This window comes from Falco rusticolus, chromosome 2 (genome assembly GCF_015220075.1).
Source record: "Falco rusticolus isolate bFalRus1 chromosome 2, bFalRus1.pri, whole genome shotgun sequence".
In the NCBI taxonomy this organism is placed as follows: Eukaryota; Metazoa; Chordata; class Aves; order Falconiformes; family Falconidae; genus Falco; species Falco rusticolus.
The window spans coordinates 82830804-82851406 of record NC_051188.1 but is presented as its reverse complement, the minus strand read 5'-3'; the positions used below and the strand labels follow the sequence as shown (position 1 = coordinate 82851406).

Genomic DNA, 20603 nt, shown 5'->3' with positions numbered 1-20603 from the left:
ATTTTCCTCTGCTCTGCACATACCACTGAAAAGAGAATTCAGTCAATTCAACTTACAGCAATGACAAAGGAGGAAAAATAATTGAACCTATTCACAATTCTTTAAGTAAAAGGCAATGCAGAAAGTATTGTGAATACCACTTTCAAACCTCTATCCCACAAAAGGCGCCCGCCCAATGTTTTCTTGTAACCTTGAATTTAGAAAGCCAACGCAGATTCTACCTCAGATTTCATCAGCTGCTCGCTGGCACCTGTGCCAGCTCTGCTCCGCTCAGAGAACCGCTCATGGAGCCTCATTTCATAAACATTAATGAGTTGGAGCTCATTTCGCATCCAAGCACAGAATTAATGGGAGTCACTTCAGCCTCTTCATTTCTCAACAGTTTTATTGCCTTTAAGAAAATTTTTGTAAAATATAAATACAAAGGCAGGAGATTTACTTACAAAGTTAAAACACAGATCTCAAACATAAACACACAATTCAGAAAATTTAGTTTATGTACAGTTTCAAGCAACTTCAACATATGTTAGTTTTTCAATATTTTACAAGGTACAGAAAAAATAGTTCAAAGTCTTCTTTAAATAAAGAGCATAAAATGTTTAAACATATATAAACAATCCGGTTTGATGTGTGAAAACTAAATTTCACAGCTTTTAAATTAGGATATAAAAGTTCTTACAATTAGTTGATGCGTATGGATATGGTTTAATTTATATTACAAACTATTGAATTATATTCAATAGTGCTTACCTGGCCAAAGCAGGTAATTCTGTAAACAAAAAAACAAAAATAATATCACCAAGTGCCTTACCGAATTCTATCTCCCAAACAAGCCACACGACTTTGATCACATCACCTAGAAAAAAGTATGTTCTGTGTAATCAGTGCTTTGTATGAAACAAAGTCAATGTGTGTGTGTTCTTTAAAAAAAAAAATGTGTTCCAAGTAATAACAAACTTATCCCAAAGCCTGTGTGCATTTAAAGAAACATTATATAACAATTTTGTAAAAACTGATTGAAGTTAAAAAAAAATTCTTCCAAAATCCATCCAACTGGAATTCAGATCTCTTATATAAAGGAAAGATATTTTCATATTTAATAGTGTCCTTTCTTTACAGAAACATTTTCATTTGAACACATATACATAAAGAAGTAACTGTATAGAGCACTGTACATTAAATGGCCTGATGGTTCACCAGAGGATGTCGAAGGGAGGGTCCTCATGCGGATGCAACCAGTGAAGCGAGGAGCCGAGCAAAGTCTTGAGTTCGCTTGTAAACTCTACCAAGTCCAACAGCTCTTTGCTCTCCGGGTTAAAAGCTTCAAGGTCCATAGAGCAAGAGAACAACTGGCTGAGGGAAGTCTGTTTGTAAAACTCTGCCTCTGTGATGGTGACAACTTCCAAATTGGGGAAGTTGCAGCGGAAGATGCGAGATGACATTTTTAGCCTCTTCACCACGTCTGAGAGCAAAAGCCAGTTCCGTGGTCTGTGGAAGCAAAGGAGAAAGAGGCTCCAATAACTGACATTCACTCATGGGCTTCTTGACTCTTCACCGTATTGCTGTGACAGACCCTCCCCGACTGTACCCACACAAACAACGCCCCTGAAATCAAGGCCATCACCCACAGGGTGGAATACAACAGATGTGCAGGCGTGTACATATTTACTCACAGTACCACTGCCTGCAGCTTTGGGGAAGGAGGGGGAGGTACTGGAGCCTATAAACCCAGGGTTCACAAGCACACGTGTGTGTCTGCAGCCATCCTGAGACGGCTGCTCATACAGTTAAAGGTTTGCCTGGCTGAGCCTGACTCTCATTTAGCAAGGTAGAAGATGGCTTAGAGTTATAACCAGAAATTTCAGCACCTCTGACTTCCAGAGATGCCGATCTTAAATATGCCAACAGAGGGTTGTTTTTCTCAGATTAAGAATACATTTTTTAAAATTCATTCTTCATACTTGTCCACTTCAGAGAACTCATTACATCCATCACTCAAATAATAAAAACACGTTAAAACCTGCACTCCTAAAAGATTAATATTTAAAACTATTTTTCCCACATCTGTCATCAAAATTGGTGCAAATGACAAATGGTAGCTATTTACAAAGCTAATTTATAACTTGAATACAACAGATAATAAAATTTTCCAGGTCTCTGCTTATTATTAAGTATCATAGCATCTTCTGTAAGATGCTCATTTGTTTGATCCTATTCAGAGCTTTAAACCAGTTTTGCTACAAAGACCAGAACACCAGTAACAATGTCATTGCGTCATCCACAAAAGCGCGCCCACTTAGCAAAACAGAAAAGCCTATTAACTAAAATTGAAAACACCTTACAAACAAATTTAAGTGCTGCAAGCACTTGTAGTTTGGGATGTTATACCAAGGTGCCTGCATGGGACAAGGGAAGGAATCTGTGTTCAAACGTCACTCATCCTGCTCGGGAGTATGGCACTCAAACCGCAGCCCTGACAAGTCAGCCTCTCCCCCTCTCACCTCCTATTCGCTTATTCTAAAAAAGCCTGGCAGGTAACGGAGTTGCGCTGTCATTCACATTACATAAACACAAACTTTCCCCCACAAACACAAACATCTACCATCCCAAGTAGACCATCTCCGCTTTTTTTACGCCAAAACCTGTATTTGTTCTTACCCCTGAGAGAGACACACTTGAATGTTGTAACACGGCAAGGGAGGCTCATCCGAAAATTCAAATTCAAACACATCGCTAAACCCATCTTCATCTTCATCACCTGGGCCGGGAGGATTTGCCAAGATGTCAAATCCAGATTCATCTTTTGGATCTAAATAAAATTGAATAAAGGTGCCAAGTCAGCATTGAAGAGACTGTTGCAGGTCTTGCTTTTTCTTCCAATAACGTGATCTGTAAATAAAATCAGTTTGCTTCCTTCCTAGCTTCCTCCGCCATAAAAACAAAACAGCCCCCACCCTCACATACTGCATGTTTTGAAAGTCTCCGCATACAAAGAAATAAAGGATAACATTTGCTCACCACACACAGAGCTGCCATAGAAATCCCAGTACAAACCAGGGTCATCAACACTTCGACCTTGCAGGTCAGTTAAATACTCTGGAGAGGAAAAAACAACAACAAAAACATACTGATGAGAACAAAAAGCTGGCAAGTGTAGCAGACCGTGTGTCATACAGTCTGACTATGCATCTTCCATACCTTCCATCAAAAATCCCCATACCATGTTCGTGATGCACATGCTATAAACAACAGCATATACATAACATTCTCACAAATATTCCTGGAATTTACTTTTCTCCTGCATCCTTTCTCCCATCTCAACAAATAATGACCCATCACATCAAATAACCACCCCAAGGTCTAATAGCGACAGACCCAACCTGAAGTTTCAGAAACCGAGAGTGGCAGTTTATTATTGTGAAAGATAGGATGTACCACACTTTTTAGCCTGCACAGTTAGTTATTCTGGACACCAGTTTGGGAGTTTTCCCACACAGATACACTCGGAAGATATAGTTCTTTTCTACAGACATAATTTGGGAGATTTGCTAGCTGAGTTGATGAAAAGATACTGGAATTCAAGATGCTACGAAGTCCAAGATACTGGACTTTACTAAAAGTCATGATACACCTATGCACTTTCTACACTGCACCATTTGAACAGGTAAGTAGATGAGTACTTAAACTCATCCACTGTGAGCACTGCAAACATTTTCAGAGCTAAGTTATTAGGGAATGCAAGTATCTTTATCCAAAACTAACAGGAAAAAAAAGTAAAACCACGTTAGAACATGGACATGTTTAAGCACAAGAGCCTTTAAGAGCATTTCAGACATGAGGCAGAACTTGCAAAAATACAAGTACTGAAAGGACAAAAAGCAAGACCACAGGAAACCAAAAAAAAAAAAAAGATTATGTTTAACAAACAGCTATTCAATTTGGCAAGTTTATTTTCATTTCAAGCAGAAAACTGAAGGCACTGAAACACCCTGCTGACCGTCTACCTATCTATCAAATCTGATAGTGCCGTAATCCTTACGACTTATTAAGAGTTTCAATTAGAAGGAGCCTCCATGCATGGGGGCTGCATGCTTCCCACCTGCAGCCACTGCGTTTTCACAGGCAGAGAGGGAATTACTGCAGCCTACCCTAACACTACTCCTTGGCATGGAGCCGTCCCCACCAGGCAACAAGGACTATGGGACCAGGGAATGTCCCTCCACTTGCCACGACCAGCAAAGCCCCACATAATGTGGCCACATACCTGTGAGGAAGGTCTCCATGAGCTCACTGTGGGTCATTTTCACAATGGTCCTCCCAGAGTAGGTTGCAAGTGTTGGATCAGCACCATAAGACAGTAACAAGCGGACAATTTCCAAGTGATCATTTTCAACTGCATCATGGATTGGTCTAGGGGGAAATAAAAAAGATCATAGTGTTACGTTTTGACTCAATAGTATTATGCAAATGTGTCTGACAAGAAACTTCTGACTTCAGATCAAAGTTATTTATAGCAAATAACACTATTAATACAGCTGCCAATCACCTTATTGTCAGTTTTACTTGCACATCATCCCCTCCCCTCTTTGTCTTTTCAGAGTCAGACTGCTCAGGGCAGATATTGCTGTTACATCTATTCATTGCCATACATATTTCGAGGGCCAGTAAAATAATTACAGCGCTGTAACAGAAAGCAGGAGTTTGCATGAAGCCTCACAAACGTAATTTTGCTGCAAGTCACTCCACTGTTCCAAATCTCTGCCAATTCAACAGCGCGCTGTGGCATAAGGCCTCATCTAGCTTGCCTCTGGGCAAGCACGGAGATCAGTTACCCAAAGCTCTGAAATTATGTACACAGAAATAAGTTATGAAAATTTGCTAGGAATTACACTTCTGCGCTATACCCTCTTTAAACAGTACTTGTGAACATATTTGCAGCACAATCCAACCCTTCTACTCAGAGAACTGAAAAACGTGTTATTTTAAGTCCAGTCCACCCAGAAATTAACGCATTTTACACGGCATGAGCAATCTATACAAGCTCAGACATAGATTTTGTGAGCCTACAGAAGGATTATTCATTAATACACATGCCTGCAATTCCAGGTTTAGAATTCCTTATCGCTAATTATAAATCGCATTAACTTTTGCCTTTAAAATTGATTATACGTAACAGGGAGTTGTCTGGAAGTAGAACATATTACCCTTCAGACTAATGAAGACGTGTTAAAATCCCATCTTTTCCTTAGACAGTGATGAGCAGGGAACTGAAAGTGGAGTCAAATGCATGGCCCGTGATCATGCAGCTTGACTCTATACCCCTTCAGACTGCCACCACCACTGCCCCACAACAAGGCTTCCAAGCTCTCAAGCAGATGTATTAAAAGGCAAAAGAAGTAAGCGAGGACTGTAACTAGGACCGCATACTGCCTTCCTAGAAACCTTTCAGAATGACATTACAAGAATGTCATCTGGAAGCACAGACAAGCAAAACCCTCGGCTCCATCTACCAATCTGCCAAGCAACACTTGGGTAACAACCAGGGCTTAAACTCCCTCCTGCAAAGAGGCCAAATCCCACCGCTTCTGCTGCACGCAGCAACGGCCCCGCCATGTCACCACTGCTCTGGTACAGACTGCCATCCACGTGAGCTCAGGGCAGAGCTCCTTCCTCTGCAGGAGGAAGCAGGTCAAACCAGTCAGAAGAGGAAGGCACACGACCATATTCCTATCTATCACACAGCACTGCTGGTAGCAGGGGGGCTCTAATCCATCTCAGAAAGAATATTCCAACTGTGTTTACTCAAAGTACTTTCCAGTAGGCTGTGACTTAAGGTGATTAACATCTGTCACACGTGAGGCACTCTTGCTTGCCCCCATCTTGCTGGAAAGCTGCACGCAGTTTTGTTTTTAACATATGCATCCTATATTGACACAAGAAAGGTGCACTTGGGAGTTTGCAGCTTGATGGCTATGGAAAGAGGGCTTACCCCACACTGCCAGCCTCCTGCGCACCCCCAGGCAACCAACACAGTGAACAAGCAGGTGACCCCCAAGCTGCTGAGCGCAGTCCTCAACCCAGCTCGTGCCACCCCTCAGACCCCTGGCACCAGAGCATGCAACATGTGTACATGCACGTGCATGTCAAAGCCCAAAATGCTGCTCTTTGGAAAGCCACTTTCAAATTTTAAGACCAGAGAGGTCTATGAGGATCAGTTACACAGGGTCAGGATATCCCTTCTCAATCTCACAGGGAGTGCTCTTAACATAACACCAAAACTATGTGATGCCCTTGAAACAGAGTGCTGGACAAGCCAGCATCCCTGAGGTTCCCTGCAAGCCTCACCCTCCCACCTCCACCTACTGACTCGGTGCTTCCACACAAGGACTGCTGCAGCATCACGTGCCTATGCAGCACCCGGCACATCCAGGATCTGGCCAGGGCTAAACATCCCAAGTGATCACAAAAGGTAACGAACAACAGGGGTGCTGACACCAAGGCTGAAGAAGTATTGGGTGTTTCTGGCTGCCAGCAAGCATCTGAGGGCTGAGCTGTGGGGTCACGACATTTTGAGCATCTACAACAGGAAAGATCAGCCTTGCTGCAAACCCTCCAGTCCCCCACTGGGCATGAAGCATCCCTGGCTGAAAGTCTGGCAACAGGCAGCATGAACAGATGAGAGCTATGGCTGCCGCCAAATGCTGGGGACGCTTTTTCCCCCCCACTCCTTTACTTTACTTGAGTCTTTAATTTTGAACTGTGTTCCATTTTATTTTAAATCCAGAATTAGGATTTTCTGGTTTGGGGGTGGGGGTGGAGAGTGTTGTTAGTTTACTGGTTTGTGGGATTTTTTGTGTGTTTTTTTTTTCTTGAACTGACTTACCTAAGTGGCTTTTGAAGCAGTAATGAATTCAAGATGATCCCTTAACTTATTAAAAACAGCATCTAAATCACCACGCAGTGTTTCAATCGATTTAACAACACCCGGATGAGTTTATTAAAGGGCGCCTGGGCATTCTGTGGGAAGGAAAAACGGCAGCGCCTGGGCTGTAACCCCGGGATGGGATTCCCTCTCCCTTTCTACGTGTCACCCAGCCTGGTTCAGTGGTGCAAACAGAGGCAGTGGTAGCAGGGCAGGCAGCAGGGCAGGCAGACCCAGCTTTGTCACCTGCCAGAGCACAGGGAGGCCACCCTGGGCATGAGGCAGGACTTTATAGAGGCAAGGGGGAGGAAAGGCGCAGTAAAGCCGCATGGAAGGAGGAAGAACAATAAACAGAAGGAAGAGACGAAAGGGAAGAAAACACTGGCAAGGAGCAGGGGGAAAAAAAAGGAGATTCCCATAGATAAGGCAGGGGGAAAAAGGCAGTAACAGAGCACTGACAGACTCTTTTACAGGCTAGCACAGCTCCTTGGCAAGCTCAAGAGCAGGACCACGCAAAGGCACAGCTACTTGTTTGCTTCTCCCACCAGGGCTGGCAGAGGAGGGAGTATTTTTCAGTCTTGGAAGAGTTTAACCATCCTCTTTGTAGGATGCAAAAGTGACTATTGGAGTCGGCAACTCTTTCAGATGTGAAAAAAAAGAAGATCCCTGGGAGTCCTCTCCTGAGCTGCTTTGCCCATATAATCTTTTCTGCCCTCAGCATGGTGGAAATAAACGCTCTCTATCCCTAATGATATAGTTAATGGTAGAACAGCTCATTTCTAAAACAAATACTTCAAAAGGCCCCAGAACGATCTGGGGACATTCGAAAGCTGCAATATCCTACAGGAGACACACATCCCAACCCTCTCTTGTGTACTGTCAAATTCTTCCTACTATTTTTACCACTACTAGAGTTAGGAAAACATTTCACTGGGGGTTTATCATTCCACCACCAAAATTATAAACTATTTAAGCCAGTCAGGGTTTGCTCTCAGCCTTTCAGGCACCACCAGAATTTTCCTCATTGCAGTAAGAGGTCTCATAACTCGCTGAGCAATACCGTATCTTGGCATCTTATTTTTACCCCCATCTACTCTATCATGCAACGCTGCCCCATGGAAGAGGCAAGGCACAAGTTACAGGAGGGCAGCTATGCCGGCTGCCTCTTCTTTAACGCAATTAGCTGCTGGAGGGTATTGCTCTGCCAAGACCAGCTGAAAGGACACAGGAAGAGAGCCATCTTGGCATGGTCCTCCCAGGGAAAAAATAAAAAAGGCTGAGCTCATCAGCCGCCAGCAAGAAGGATAAAGCAAAACTGGCTACAGAGAATGAATCTAGCAAGCTAACTCTGAAGCAAAGGAGAGGACTCACTAACAGGCAGGAGATGCCTGTATTTTTGGCATGCAGCTTTGTTTTTGAAGTGGTGCCGGTTCAGCTAGGGCATGCTGTGGAGGCAAGAGGAGAACAAGGAGATAAAGCCAAATACACTGGACGACCATCCTTGCTAATGTCAGGCACTGGTCATCGAACCCCCTTGTTGAGCTACTGCACTTACTGGGGTCCTGTCAGGGAAGGAAAGCCTCACCTCTTAAGCACAGTCTATTATTATTTATAGGTAAGACGATTAAGAGCCCTTAGTGGCTGTGGCACCTCTGAGACAGGTCTTAAAGATCTCGCCCTGTTCTACAATAATCTTTGATTAGCCACTAATTCAGCAGCAGAGTGCTTGTGTATTCAGGGTCTGCAGGCACTGCACTTGGAGAGCCACCATCAACACAGAGTTTAAGGGGAAAACCACAGAAGACGGCTGTACTTAACCTGACCAGATGTGCCCTTAACAGGGCAGAGAGGGACACTGTGCACTGCAGGCAGCAGTAGGCATGCAGGCAGAGCCCCAGCGCTGAGCTGAGGGTGAAGGGAAGGATTGCACCATACCTACACACACCCACCCCACCCCCACCCCGATGCCGTCACCTCCTTGCCCAGCCACTACAGTCTAGTGCTTTGTTTGGTTTTGGGTTCACCAAGGTTTCTGATAGTATCAGGAACCAGAGGCTGACAGCCTACCTGATCTACTGAACTCACAACAGACTGGCTGCATAGGTACATAAAAGGCAACACCAGAGCAAGAGGGTCGGGTCTTTGCTTCACTTTCAAAACTTGAACACACACATGCAAAACCACCACTTTGATCAGAGCACCCACAGCACTCCAGGTAGGACTGAAAGAAGAGATGCACACTTTGCAAAACTCTCCTACATCATTCACATTCACATGGACATTTTGTTCAGACTGAAGCCATATCCTCACTTGTCACAACTTTTCAGAGTGCCCTCCAAAAAGCTGACCACAGAGGCAGCTGGCATCCAAGTGACACCCCAGGCTGTCACATTAACAAAGGCAGCGTATGCAATTACATTACAGCTCGTGCAATTACATCACTCCTCTATGTGGATTTACACTAACTGGCTGAATCAAACTGAACATCCACTGTTACTGTCTCAAGACTTGAGAGCTTCCAGCGCTACCAGAAATACCTTTGGCTAGTGGGCTTGTGAGATGGTGGATGGAGGGGACAATAAGGCACATTCAGCGTAGTTAAAGAAGAAGGGGAGGGGAAAAAGGCTTTGATTTTTTTGGATTTAAGATTTCAGTATCTTACTTATTAAGAGAAAAATGGGATTTGTCTTATGAATGTCATGATTTGCTTTACAGAGACAGGGAAGTCTGGCCCTACCAAAAGGCAGTGGATAACACTCATCAGAAGTTCCTTACAGAAACTTCTGCTTTCCGTCCTCCCCAACTCAGGGCAGCTAGACCATCTTTCATCTGTGCATTAGATGCGTTTTGGATTCACACTGTCTGTTAGGCAGCTTTTCAAACAAAAAATAAGTCTGCCATCAAAAAGGAAAGGGAACCACAGGCTGAGTTCTGACATTACCGTCTATGATCAGATCATTACTATGTTCATTTCTAAAATGCATTTTCCCCCCCAAAACAACTTTTCAGGGCACACAAGCCAAGTTTCTTTCTTGAAGATCGGCTCCATCTGTGAATCGAAATCAAAGGTGGACTCTGAACTGGTGGGTGATTAGGACCGGTCTGAAACTTCCTGGGGTTAATTTTCTGTATAGCTTATTCCAGCAAGTGAGATAAAAATAATGTAGGGTTCTTTTTATGGCAACTTGCCACTGCTGCATAGGTCACGTATGAAAGCTGAAGACAGCACAAAATGTGGGGCTGTTTGTCAGTCTAGAGAGTTGAGACTTCTTACAAAGAAGTGGGAGACAGAAGGAATCTGGCAATCCAGCCAGAGCTTCAATGTTTCTCCAGAAACGTTTCCTTTGGGCCATGATGGGCCGGTAACGACTGACCATTACCACCATGAACTTCGAATGGACCACCCTAGCCGGCCCTCTTGGGACTTTTGTTTTCCTGACTCCTCCCTTCCCAAGTTAATAAATAAAGAGCTTAAAAACAAAAGAGGTAGACTCTTAGTCATGCTAATTTCACCTGCCTATTTGGATGGTGATTGTGAATGAGATAAACCATTTAAGATAACAAGCTGCAGGAGCTTCACAGAATACAAAGTGACCTGTCCCCAAAATGCATAGACTGGATAACATTCTGCATATGCTAAGGACAAGTGACCCCAAGGTCAGCCCCACAGAGGTGGTCAACGAGGTACTTCAGGAGATGTACATGCAGCATTTCTAGCTCCACAAAGCAAGAAAGAAAAGCTTACTATCTATTCTGCAAGCACAAGAACTCAGCACCCCTACTATTCTATGAAGAAAACTAAAAAAAGCTAATTCGGGATAAAAAAAAATCAACCCAAAATATCAAAAGAGCAGATAGTTTTAACAGTTCCACAAAACAACACTTTTATAGAGCATATATAGGACTTGCACACCCAATCACTGCAAGAGCCTGAAGTGCTCTTAAAAGCAACCCTGCTAACAAGGCAAAGCCCACTGTTGTGGCACAACTCGAAGGACTCGGAGAACACACAAGCAGGGTTGCACCTCAGGTAATGCTCCTTCCTGCCCTGTCGCTGGCAGTTTCACAAACTCTTGAAGAAAAATAAAGCACAACTTATTAAAATTCCCAGAACAACAAAAAAAAATTACACCAAACTCGAAACACAACAAAAGTGTGCCCCCACCGCTATATTAACTGGAGAGCACAGGAAGTCACCGAGTCCGGCACGCTTCTGCCCAAGGACCAGCAATAAGGAGGACACCACGCAAGAGGACCCTGGCAGCATCTGACCTGCTTTGGGGGTTTCATGCAGGACGGGGGATAAGGGGAGGATAAAGGAAAGACATAAAGAGAGAAGGAAGGGGCACTTCCTCTCACCGTCATGGCCTAAGAAACCACTGCCTGGTGGCTGTGGCCACCCAGTGCTGGGCCAGGGGTGCTACTAACCTGGTTCCATCCTGAGCACTGCAGTTGACGTCAGCCCCATACTCGAGGAGATGCCTCACGATGCTCAGCCAGCCTCTGGCACAGGCCTCATGCAGGGCACAGTAACCCGCGTTGTCGCGATGATTCACATCACACACCTTGTTTTCCAAACAATACAGAACCACTTCCTGGAAACAGGAGGAAAAACAGATACATCGAGTTATTTCTTGCTGCAGTGATGCACAGATTTCTCTTCTTAAAGGAGCTGGGGAGCCTGGGTGGGTGGGTGTGGAAGGCAAAAAGGGGAAAACACAAAATCCCTGTGATATGCCTAAGTTACCCTCTTTGAGTCAGTCAAAAGGAAAACGGGAGCCATTGAAAGCCGTATTTATTCAGGACACAGAGCAGAGACCATGGCTTTCCATGAGCAGATTAGCTTGGACAAAGTGGCACCAAGAGCTGTGCACCCTGCAGGGACCTTCCCGCAGCCCCCAGTGTCAGCAATCGTCACAGAGAGGGAAGGCACAGATTTTTCAGACAAAACTTGCAGCTTTCCACTTCTCAAAACTTCCATGCATAAAGCTAGCAGGAAGGTTTTACTAGTACATCTGCATTTTTTAGCAGAAAATTCTGCAAGCACAACAGCAGCACAGCCGACGTCAGTTTGATTTTAAAAAGAAAAAGTGCATGACCCGAAACAAAACACATTTAAGACACACAAAGAACGGTTTGCTATTCACAAACAAAAAAAAGCCCGGCTCTATCAAGATCGGGGAAATCCCATTTTCACCCACCCTGGTTTTCTGCATGCAGAACTAAAGCCAGGCGCCAGGTTCCAATAACGAGCCCGGCGCCGTGGGAAGCCATGTGAATTTAACACAATTCATCTTGCAGTCAAATATACCACGGTCGAGAGCCTAGGCCAGACTCAGCTCTACGCTGTTGTGCAGCCTTGAAACAATGACTGCTCCATCACTCAACCAAAAATTTAGGATGGTGCGAGTCTTCCTTGATTTGTGTCAGATGCAAAAGAAAAAAACCTACCCATTTCTAAGTGACACTGTACATATAAAATAGCCCCTGCGTTCCCAGATTAGCAGCAAGCCATTAATTTTGCATTTGCTCCTCCTGAAGGCTGAGTGACATCTTCGCCAAGCCAGATAGGGCATGGAGAAGGCAAGTGTTTGCCTTGCCAATACAAGAGAATAAAACAACTGCTGGGTGTGATGCATTTATTCTTCCCGTTTTGAAATCTACCGGAAAGCCCGCAATAATCTGTTCTCTGGGTATACCTGACCTGAGAGCTGGTATCTAGGATACAGCATGAAGCTGCTCTTTTAGCAGGCCCTCACTAAACAAGCTGAAGTGGGGAGCTAATGAGCTGCCCCGTCCCAGGCACCAGAGCATCCCCCTCACCTGCCACCGGACCACCTACACCTGATGCACCCATCGGTTTAACCTGGGATCCCCACACACCCGCCTCCCAGCAAACAGGGGGCTCTTCATGTTCCTGCTTACCAGCCCGAAGCCCAAAAATCAGTCCAGAATGGATGCTTTTTACCCTGCACTTCCTCAATCCCATAAGAAAGGGCTGTGCAAAATTATACCCTGGAGGTATGAATTTTCCTTCAAAACCAGACCACCCCGCCAGGCAAATTAGCAGATGGATATAGGTAGCAGAAGCAGCTGCCATATTCAGTTCCACTTTTAGCATGCAGTTACCATTTAGAATAGATTCTGCAACTCAAAATAAAAGCCCTTTCATCTATTTTTGTAAAAAGGAAAGGCTCGTCGTAGGGCAGAATACCTACTACTGGACGAAAAGGACAATTTTGTCGGGCAATTCTGTGTTAAGAGGCTATAAGAAGAATGTCATTAACCACAAAATGTAACCATAAAGACCATAAAACTCTACATTGTTAATTAATTAAATGCCTCATTAACTTTTTTTAACATGATTTATTCAATTTTCAAAAAAAATTAAGCCATTGCTGCCGAATACAGGAACATGTGGTGCCACAAACACACTTTTGGTTTCATAAGCATCTCTCACTAACATTAGAGAAAGGCTGTGAAAGTGCCACAGGGCAATTTAATGTCTGTACAGGTGCTCTATTTAAACCAGCAGTGAAAATCACTCGCAGTTAATCCAAAGAGTCAAGCTAGCACATCACCAGGCAAGATATGTGCCACCACCGCTTCTGCTGCCTGCAGTTTGTTAGACAAATTGCAAACAGTAGCGTTAAAAGGTGCATGCAAATATGCATGCTCCATCCTCACCTAACAAAGAGATGCCCTTCCCTTTACTGTCTCCCACCCATGCCCTGCAGCAGCTCCTGCCCCTTTTCCAAGGGAAGGGGTCACCATCCCCCTGCACATCCCCCATACCCTGGGCGCACACGCTGCCACTAAGAAGCACTATTGCCCTCCACTTAACCTCGAAACATGGCCCTTGGGCAAGGCATTATAAAGCTGAGCCATAACGCTTCACCACAGCCATGCCAAGTCCCAGAAATGATGCTCGAGGTGATGCTCATTCCCAGGCAGGGTGCAGGAGCTCCCTAGGGGAGCTATGCAAGGGCAGGATGACGCTCAGCTCCTGCTCCTGCAGCAGAGCCACTGGGGACCCAGCGCCAGACCCTCGTGTGAAGCATCCCCAGGGCCAGACATTCTTCCCCTGCCTAGGTAAGCCCTGTCTTCCTGAGCATTTAAAACGCCTGTAAACAAACACCATCTTTCCCCAACCCCTATCACACACCACATATTCCTCTAATTTCACTGCCTTCCTAGGCAAGATTTAATCCCAAATTCACCAGAGAACTTTCCAAGTCCAGTCACACACCAAAAAGCAACAAACGGCACAAAGACAGCCAGTGTTTCCTCTCCCATCAAATTCATTACGCAAGCCTTTTGTAATTTTTTTCCCCAGAAGACTCTACGCTCCCTATAATTCCCCCTTCACAAAAAGTAAATTACAGTTTTAAGACTACTATTATCTCAAGTCATTTGTTTCAAATGGGGAAAACCAAATGGATTTGAGAGCGCCCATACACTGGGATGGGTTGTTAATACCCTGATGAAGCAAGGCTTGGCGCAGAAGCCTAGCGAAGGAAAGGCAAAGCTTCCCACCAGCTTCAGCAGGGTTTTGCTCAGACCCTATGGATTTCCAGAGCCAAAGACTGTTTGCCACACTGCCGTTAAGTAGCCTTGTTAGCTGCAGCCCTACAATTTATCTGACCAGACACATTTGTCCTTCGACATTTCACTCTCACATCAGTTTTCACATGCAAAATTCTAACAGCTTGCATCCTGCTCCTGCAACTATCCGGAGCACAACTGCACCATGCGACTGAGTAGGGCAGAGGTACCTGAGCTAGCAGCACTTGGATGCCCTGTGGGTCCAGGAGCGATATATACAGCTCGTCAGCACCTTTGCATGCTTAAGGTGCCAGCACTGCCTCTGGGTTTGGGGTGGGATCTCTGCATGGCCGCAGGGCCCTGTGCAAAGGCAGGCAGGCAGGCAGGCTGCCAAGGGCAGGCACAAGATCATCCAGTCTCAGGGCAGAGCTGTCAGGGCTGCTCTGTCCCATACAGCATTCCTGCCACTGTCAGGGCTCAGTGGTGCCCGTGGTGCCAGCCACTTCCAGCTCCCAAGTCCTGCATCAGCACTCAGCATCCCTCTATAAGCTGTGGCCCTGGTGATGCAAACTCGTCTGCCTCCTCTGCCACCAAGCTGGCAGGGGGCCACTGGGCTACCCACTGCCACCACAGCAGCTATGAGAAGCCTTCATGTGCCCGTGAGCATCCAACACTCCCACTTCAGCAACGACCCCTGGCCATGGCACCGCAACCACCAAAGGCTGCTGCCCCACTAACGAAGATGGCAGAAAACAGATGTGTGCAGCTACCACAGGTCACAGATCAGCAAATTACTTTGACCCATCAGTACATATTTATTTATTTATTTCTAATAGAGGAACCTGTAACTTTTTGACCATTATAATCTTTCTGGCAGCAGCGGAAATTCAGCTTTCTGCTAACTGCGGTAGTCTAGTCACTAGCAAGAGAAACACCACAGCTACACAGCTTCCATGACTGACCAAACTATCACAGCTCAACACAGGCCAAATAAAGCCATGACAGGGTGGCACAACCACCCACTGCTCTGGGCCTTGAAAGACACAGGCAATGCTGGATCCTAGCAGCAGCTCAGGCACATGGACTGGGCTCTCCTCTCTGCCCCATGCTCCGCCAACAACAGGACCCACTGTTGTGCTATCAATGCCAGCCAAACAATCAAGTCAAACCAATTGGAATATTTAAGCCTATGAAAAACGTGGTGTTCACTTGTACTTCCGGGTGAATTCAAATCAGAAAATCAAAATCCCCAATCAGCTGATGGTGGGAAGGCATGGTGAGCACACAAGGTTACCTCAGGGTCACAGGAACCCCACCTCAGTAAGCCCTGGCACCCCCAGCTTTCTGCAACCAGCCCACTCAGGGCCAATGCTGTAGAGAGCTCCCACCATCAGCAAACAGAGCACTCGGCCCCTGCTCGAGCAAGACCTCAGCCCATCACCAAGTTTCAGAGCTGCTCACGTTGAGCTGTGTTCAATGGAGCACACCAGGCACAGAAAGCAAAATGCCCAAGCGTACTCACCCTGACACACACCACGCAGGAAGAAAATACACACCAATAGCCTGGAGCACACGCTAGACCACATTTTGATTTTGGATCCATAGGAAATGTTAGGTCCATAGGAAATTAAATCATTTACATTACGGAGATTACCATAGCAACGTTGCAACAACCACTTCTCCTTTTCCTAGCTACAGCTGAAGTGCCCTGGGTTAGAAGAAGCCTTTGTCTAGGGTAAACACAACCCTTCCAACAAATACTGTCTTCCAGAGCTGGAGAAGGCCCCTCTTCACACAAAGCTCTCCAGCTCTACAAAGGCCTTTTCGAGGTTTCAACAAATCCCTGAGGCTGGGCAGGCCCCACCTGGGCCCGGGCTGATGCCACCTTCCAGCACAGGGCTCAAGCCCAACTCTGAGGTCCAAGCAGCCCTCCCACTGCCAAGGCAAATGCTGCAGCCATGCCGAAGCCAGAAATTGCTCTCTGCAATGAAATGCCTTCTTGCAAGATGTGAAGTTGAGCAACAATGACACTCATACCTACGTGCCCCTATTTCCCCAATAAAAGCGTGCTTCAAAACAGCAGAGCTAGGGGATTCACTGGTTTCTGATTTTTGTAGCAACAGGAGGGCTGTTTCATTAGACAACATTGTTCCAGCTACGCCAAGCAGCTCTAGACTCTGAGCACAAAGCATGCAGAGAACCAAGAAGCATATGATCATGCAAGAGGACAATCCAAGCACTACATCCCACGTCATGTACCAGACACTCCGTGGAGAAAAAAAGAGCAAAAGGAAAAACCCTTCCTCTAAACTACACTTCTTCACAAATAACAAAAGCAAAAATCGTACAGCTCAGTAAAGATCACCGTAAAGACTACTAAAAAAAACCACAAACAACATTAATTCTGTTTGCAGATGGTTTATATTTAAACTGAGGCAAGGGTTACCAATAAAACTTTACCCTTTGCCCGTTCACACAGGATGCTGCTTACCCTGTGTCCCCACCAGCTGACCCAGCAGCGATGGGGACCCATTCCCACAGCAACCTGTCCCAGGCCCCACATGCTGGAGAAGGGAATGCACCAAGGGGGGCGTGGGGGCAAATGTCAATGACCAAATTCAAAGCTGCTGCTTTGCAAAATTTCCATCTATGAAACTGTAAAGAGGGTTTTAACTTTTGAGTTTTTTTTAAAAAAATCATCATCCTGCAGGGCGCCGAGGGACCCTTACCTCGTACCCAAGGCGTGCTGCCCGCTGCAGCAGCGTTTCCCCCGCGTTCTTATTGACAATAAGCCTCCGCGCTTCAGGCGGCATGGGCCGGCTCGGGGTGGTCTCCTGAGGGGGGCTTGCAATCGGCAGCTGTGAGGGCTGTGAGACGGGTAGTAATGAGGGAGTCTGCTGCAGGCGATCGTACAGCTTCTGCTCATATGATTTGGCTGGTGAGGAGTCGCAGTCTGAAGTAGGCTCTGGTCGCTTTCTGACTTTCCTCGTTACCGTGACCTGTCAAAACCATTATGTGGGGGTTTTTTATCCTCATTTTCACAATACAGCGATGGGATTATATTTTGCCAGCAGAGAATTACGCTTTCCTACTCATACTTCATTTTTTAAGAAAGACCTGCTACAGCTTTTAAATGCAAGATGCCTCACCCTCTACAATAGTGCCTTTAACTTGGGTTAAGAAAAGCAAATACAAAATGTGCAAAGCATCCACAGGCGAATCTAAATGCATTCCCCGCTACCCTGCATGCATGACAGCGCATTAGTTTTAAGCAGGCTGGCTCTGCCTTCTGAGAGGCTGGTGGACAATTAAGTCTAAATAAAGATACCTTATCTTCAGCATTTTCCATATCTGTGGTGTCATCCCCTGTCAGAGATGACCTCCTTCTCCTCTCCTGCAGTGCCAAGTGTTTTGTTTTACACTGACGTTTCCCTGATGGCTTCTCACACTCGCTGTATTTCTGCAGCAGAGATGCATGTTGGAAATCCTCCTCTTCGTCTGTGTACAGCCCATCTGTCTTCCGGCTTTCTTTAATTTTCTGCTGTTTGGCAGCCAACCTCGAGGCTGGAGTACAGCTTGGCTGAGCCTGCCTTTTGCTGTTTGCATTGGTGGATGAAAGGCTCTTCATGTGCGGAGACACTGGGAATACGGGCAAGCCTAAATAGGAAGGAAAGGCATTACACATTGCATGGTGTGTTAAAAGGAAAACACATTGCTAGCACTTAACACAAGCTCCTCAACTGCTTAAGAGATCTACCAATTACATTTCCAAATCATTAATATTTTAAGCGTTCCACACTCAAATTGTAAATACCATCTTGCCAGTTAACGTTACATCAACAGCTATAATGCCCTGATAAAAATCACTATGTGAAATGCCCTGCACCGGCTGCTGGGGCACAGCGAAAGCCCTACGGTGCCATGCCGTGCCGTGCCAGCTTGGTGCTGCTGCAGCCCAGCCACCACAGGCAGAGAGGAAAGCCGCTGCTGCACCGCCTCGCCAGAGGGAAAACAACTCGCCTCCTTACCTGGAACTGCTTTATCTGAAGGGGAACCAACTCCTCCGGCAGCCTGGGCCCGGCCGGGCTTGTCCGCCTTTGGCGAGATGTGGTTGCAGGGCAGATAGAAGGATGGTGGGAGAGGAGGGGAAAGCAAGAGAGGTGGGAGCATGGATAAGGTCTTGGTGGGACAGCAGGTGGGGGGGAACGTTGAACTTAGCCCTAAGGTGGCAGTAAGATGGGGAACATCTCCTTGGGTAGCATTTTTACTTAGAAAACAAACCAAGAGAAGGAAGGCTACGCAAGGAGCTGTCCCCACAGAAGCCTGTGCAAAGTCTCTTACGAGAAGGGCAGGGATTCCGCAGGAAAAGCCATCGGCTGTGTTTTCCCAAGAACTCCGTCCAGAAGTGAATCCTTCTGTGAGACCAGGAAGCCCTGGGACATCGGGGAACTAAGACCAGGCCTCTGCCACCTGTGGCAGGACACCGGCAGCGCCAGGTTTCCTCTGGGGATTAGCTCTAACAAGCTGGATCCCACAATGTGGGCCACATGCAAAAAGCATGATGACTTTTTTTTTTTTTTTTTTTTTTTTTTTTCCCAGAGTGCAAGCAGGTTTACAACAAAACAGGGACAGGAAAGTTGCCTTTTTATAGTCTGAATTTCCCTTGGGAAGAGAATTGAGGTGACCTCAGAACCAACTCCTCTGCAGAAAAATTAAAGGTTGCTGGAAAGGAAGGGACACTTCAGCCAAACAATACCATGCCACTGAAGGGAAGGTGTAGAAAAAACCCTGAGCACTTGAAAGAGGCTCCTTTGCTCCAAGAAGTCTCTGAAGCGATCCTACTTTCAGGACAGAAGAGATGGTAGGAGCAAATATGGCAGCTCCTCAGAGAAGAGAGACCTTTATTTAGAGAGACTCAATCCAGAGCCAGTCAGTAAAAAAGAAAATAAAATCTAGATTTCTCTTGGTGGGCAGCTTCACACTTTTGTCTTCCTTTAAATAGATCTGTGAAAGCAACTCGCAGAAGCCTTTCTAGATTAAAGATGAAAACAGAAATCCCTCAGTTCTTTCAAGTCACTTTCTAGAAAAAGATGCATACCATGGCTTGCCAAGCAGATGTCAGGGAATTTACGGGACGCACGATGTTGCAGATTGTTCAACAAAAATCCAGTAAGTTTTTTAGCCTTTGCAATCCTGAAGGAAGGCGCCTAGTCGTAGGCTGAGCCTACAGATGCAAGGCTGTCTTTCCAACTCTGCAGACAGCATGAAGTAAGGAGTGTTTAATTCTCCTGTTCACAACTAACCTAATTGGAGTAGCACATGAAAAGCCCAATTCCAATACAGGAGTATCATCATTATCTACTTAGTCACTTACTAAAAAAAAACAGCAAAGATGAAAAGCAGCAGCAACGTAGTCTGGTGAGTGCAAAGGGAAGTAAGAAACTGCTGCATGTAGGAAAAACCGAATAGAAAGAAAAAAGCCTCACAGGTCTGGAGAAGGACAGAAATGTCAAAAGCGTGGAGGAAAAAAACACTGGAAGATAAGCCTGTCCCAAAGAACTGCAGGCTCTGCCACACAGGGATGCCAAGGCATTAAAAGCAGAAGTTTAATCACCACAAAAAAAGCATACTCCCAGCCTGCAAGCTCCACGTAAACTCTGTGCTCCGCTTTGATCCTCCAAAGTGGTGACAGCAAGCACTAGGCTAAACGTGTGCTGCAGCTAAGAGATGGAGAGTAGCAACACTATGCCCAGGAGCTTCAAGATCAGTGACATTGCAAGGGACCAGCACTATCCAGAAAAAGCCACGTGTCGGCCCGGGAAATGCAAGACAACACAGGCAGAAAAAAGGCAAGTGAATAATCCTGGAATCCCACCCCATCTTTCTGAGCACTACATATGTGAAGGGAGAAGATAAACAAGAGTGAGCAGGAATATCCCCAAATATCCATGCGGAAAAAAAATAAACCAAAAAAACCCCAACCCCCCCAAAAAACCCAAAACCCAGCCTCCGACTGATGTGGGTTGTGGCGAGTCTGACTCAGAGCAGGACCTCCCTGCCTTCCCACAGGAGCAGGCTGCAGAGAGGTCCACGCGGAAAAGCAGCTGCTGCCGCGTCACCTGAATGCTTGCTTGTT

General features: G+C 45.8%; 1 protein-coding gene across 8 annotated transcripts in view; it reads right to left on the bottom strand.

The window, feature by feature from the left end:
• Window positions 1-367: 367 nt before the first annotated feature.
• BCOR (BCL6 corepressor) overlaps window positions 368-20603 on the bottom strand; it is an 83274-nt gene continuing 63038 nt past the window's right edge. For all 8 annotated transcript variants that reach the window (XM_037376916.1, XM_037376915.1, XM_037376920.1 and 5 more), the window contains 7 exons: window positions 17796-18124; window positions 17197-17466; window positions 11351-11517; window positions 4265-4410; window positions 3019-3096; window positions 2659-2809; window positions 368-1488 (listed from right to left, as the gene is read on the bottom strand). In XM_037376916.1, the coding sequence (XP_037232813.1) occupies window positions 1194-1488; window positions 2659-2809; window positions 3019-3096; window positions 4265-4410; window positions 11351-11517; window positions 17197-17466; window positions 17796-18124 (1436 nt within the window). In that variant the 3' untranslated portion in view covers window positions 368-1193. The remainder of the gene's footprint in view (window positions 1489-2658; window positions 2810-3018; window positions 3097-4264; window positions 4411-11350; window positions 11518-17196; window positions 17467-17795; window positions 18125-20603) is intronic.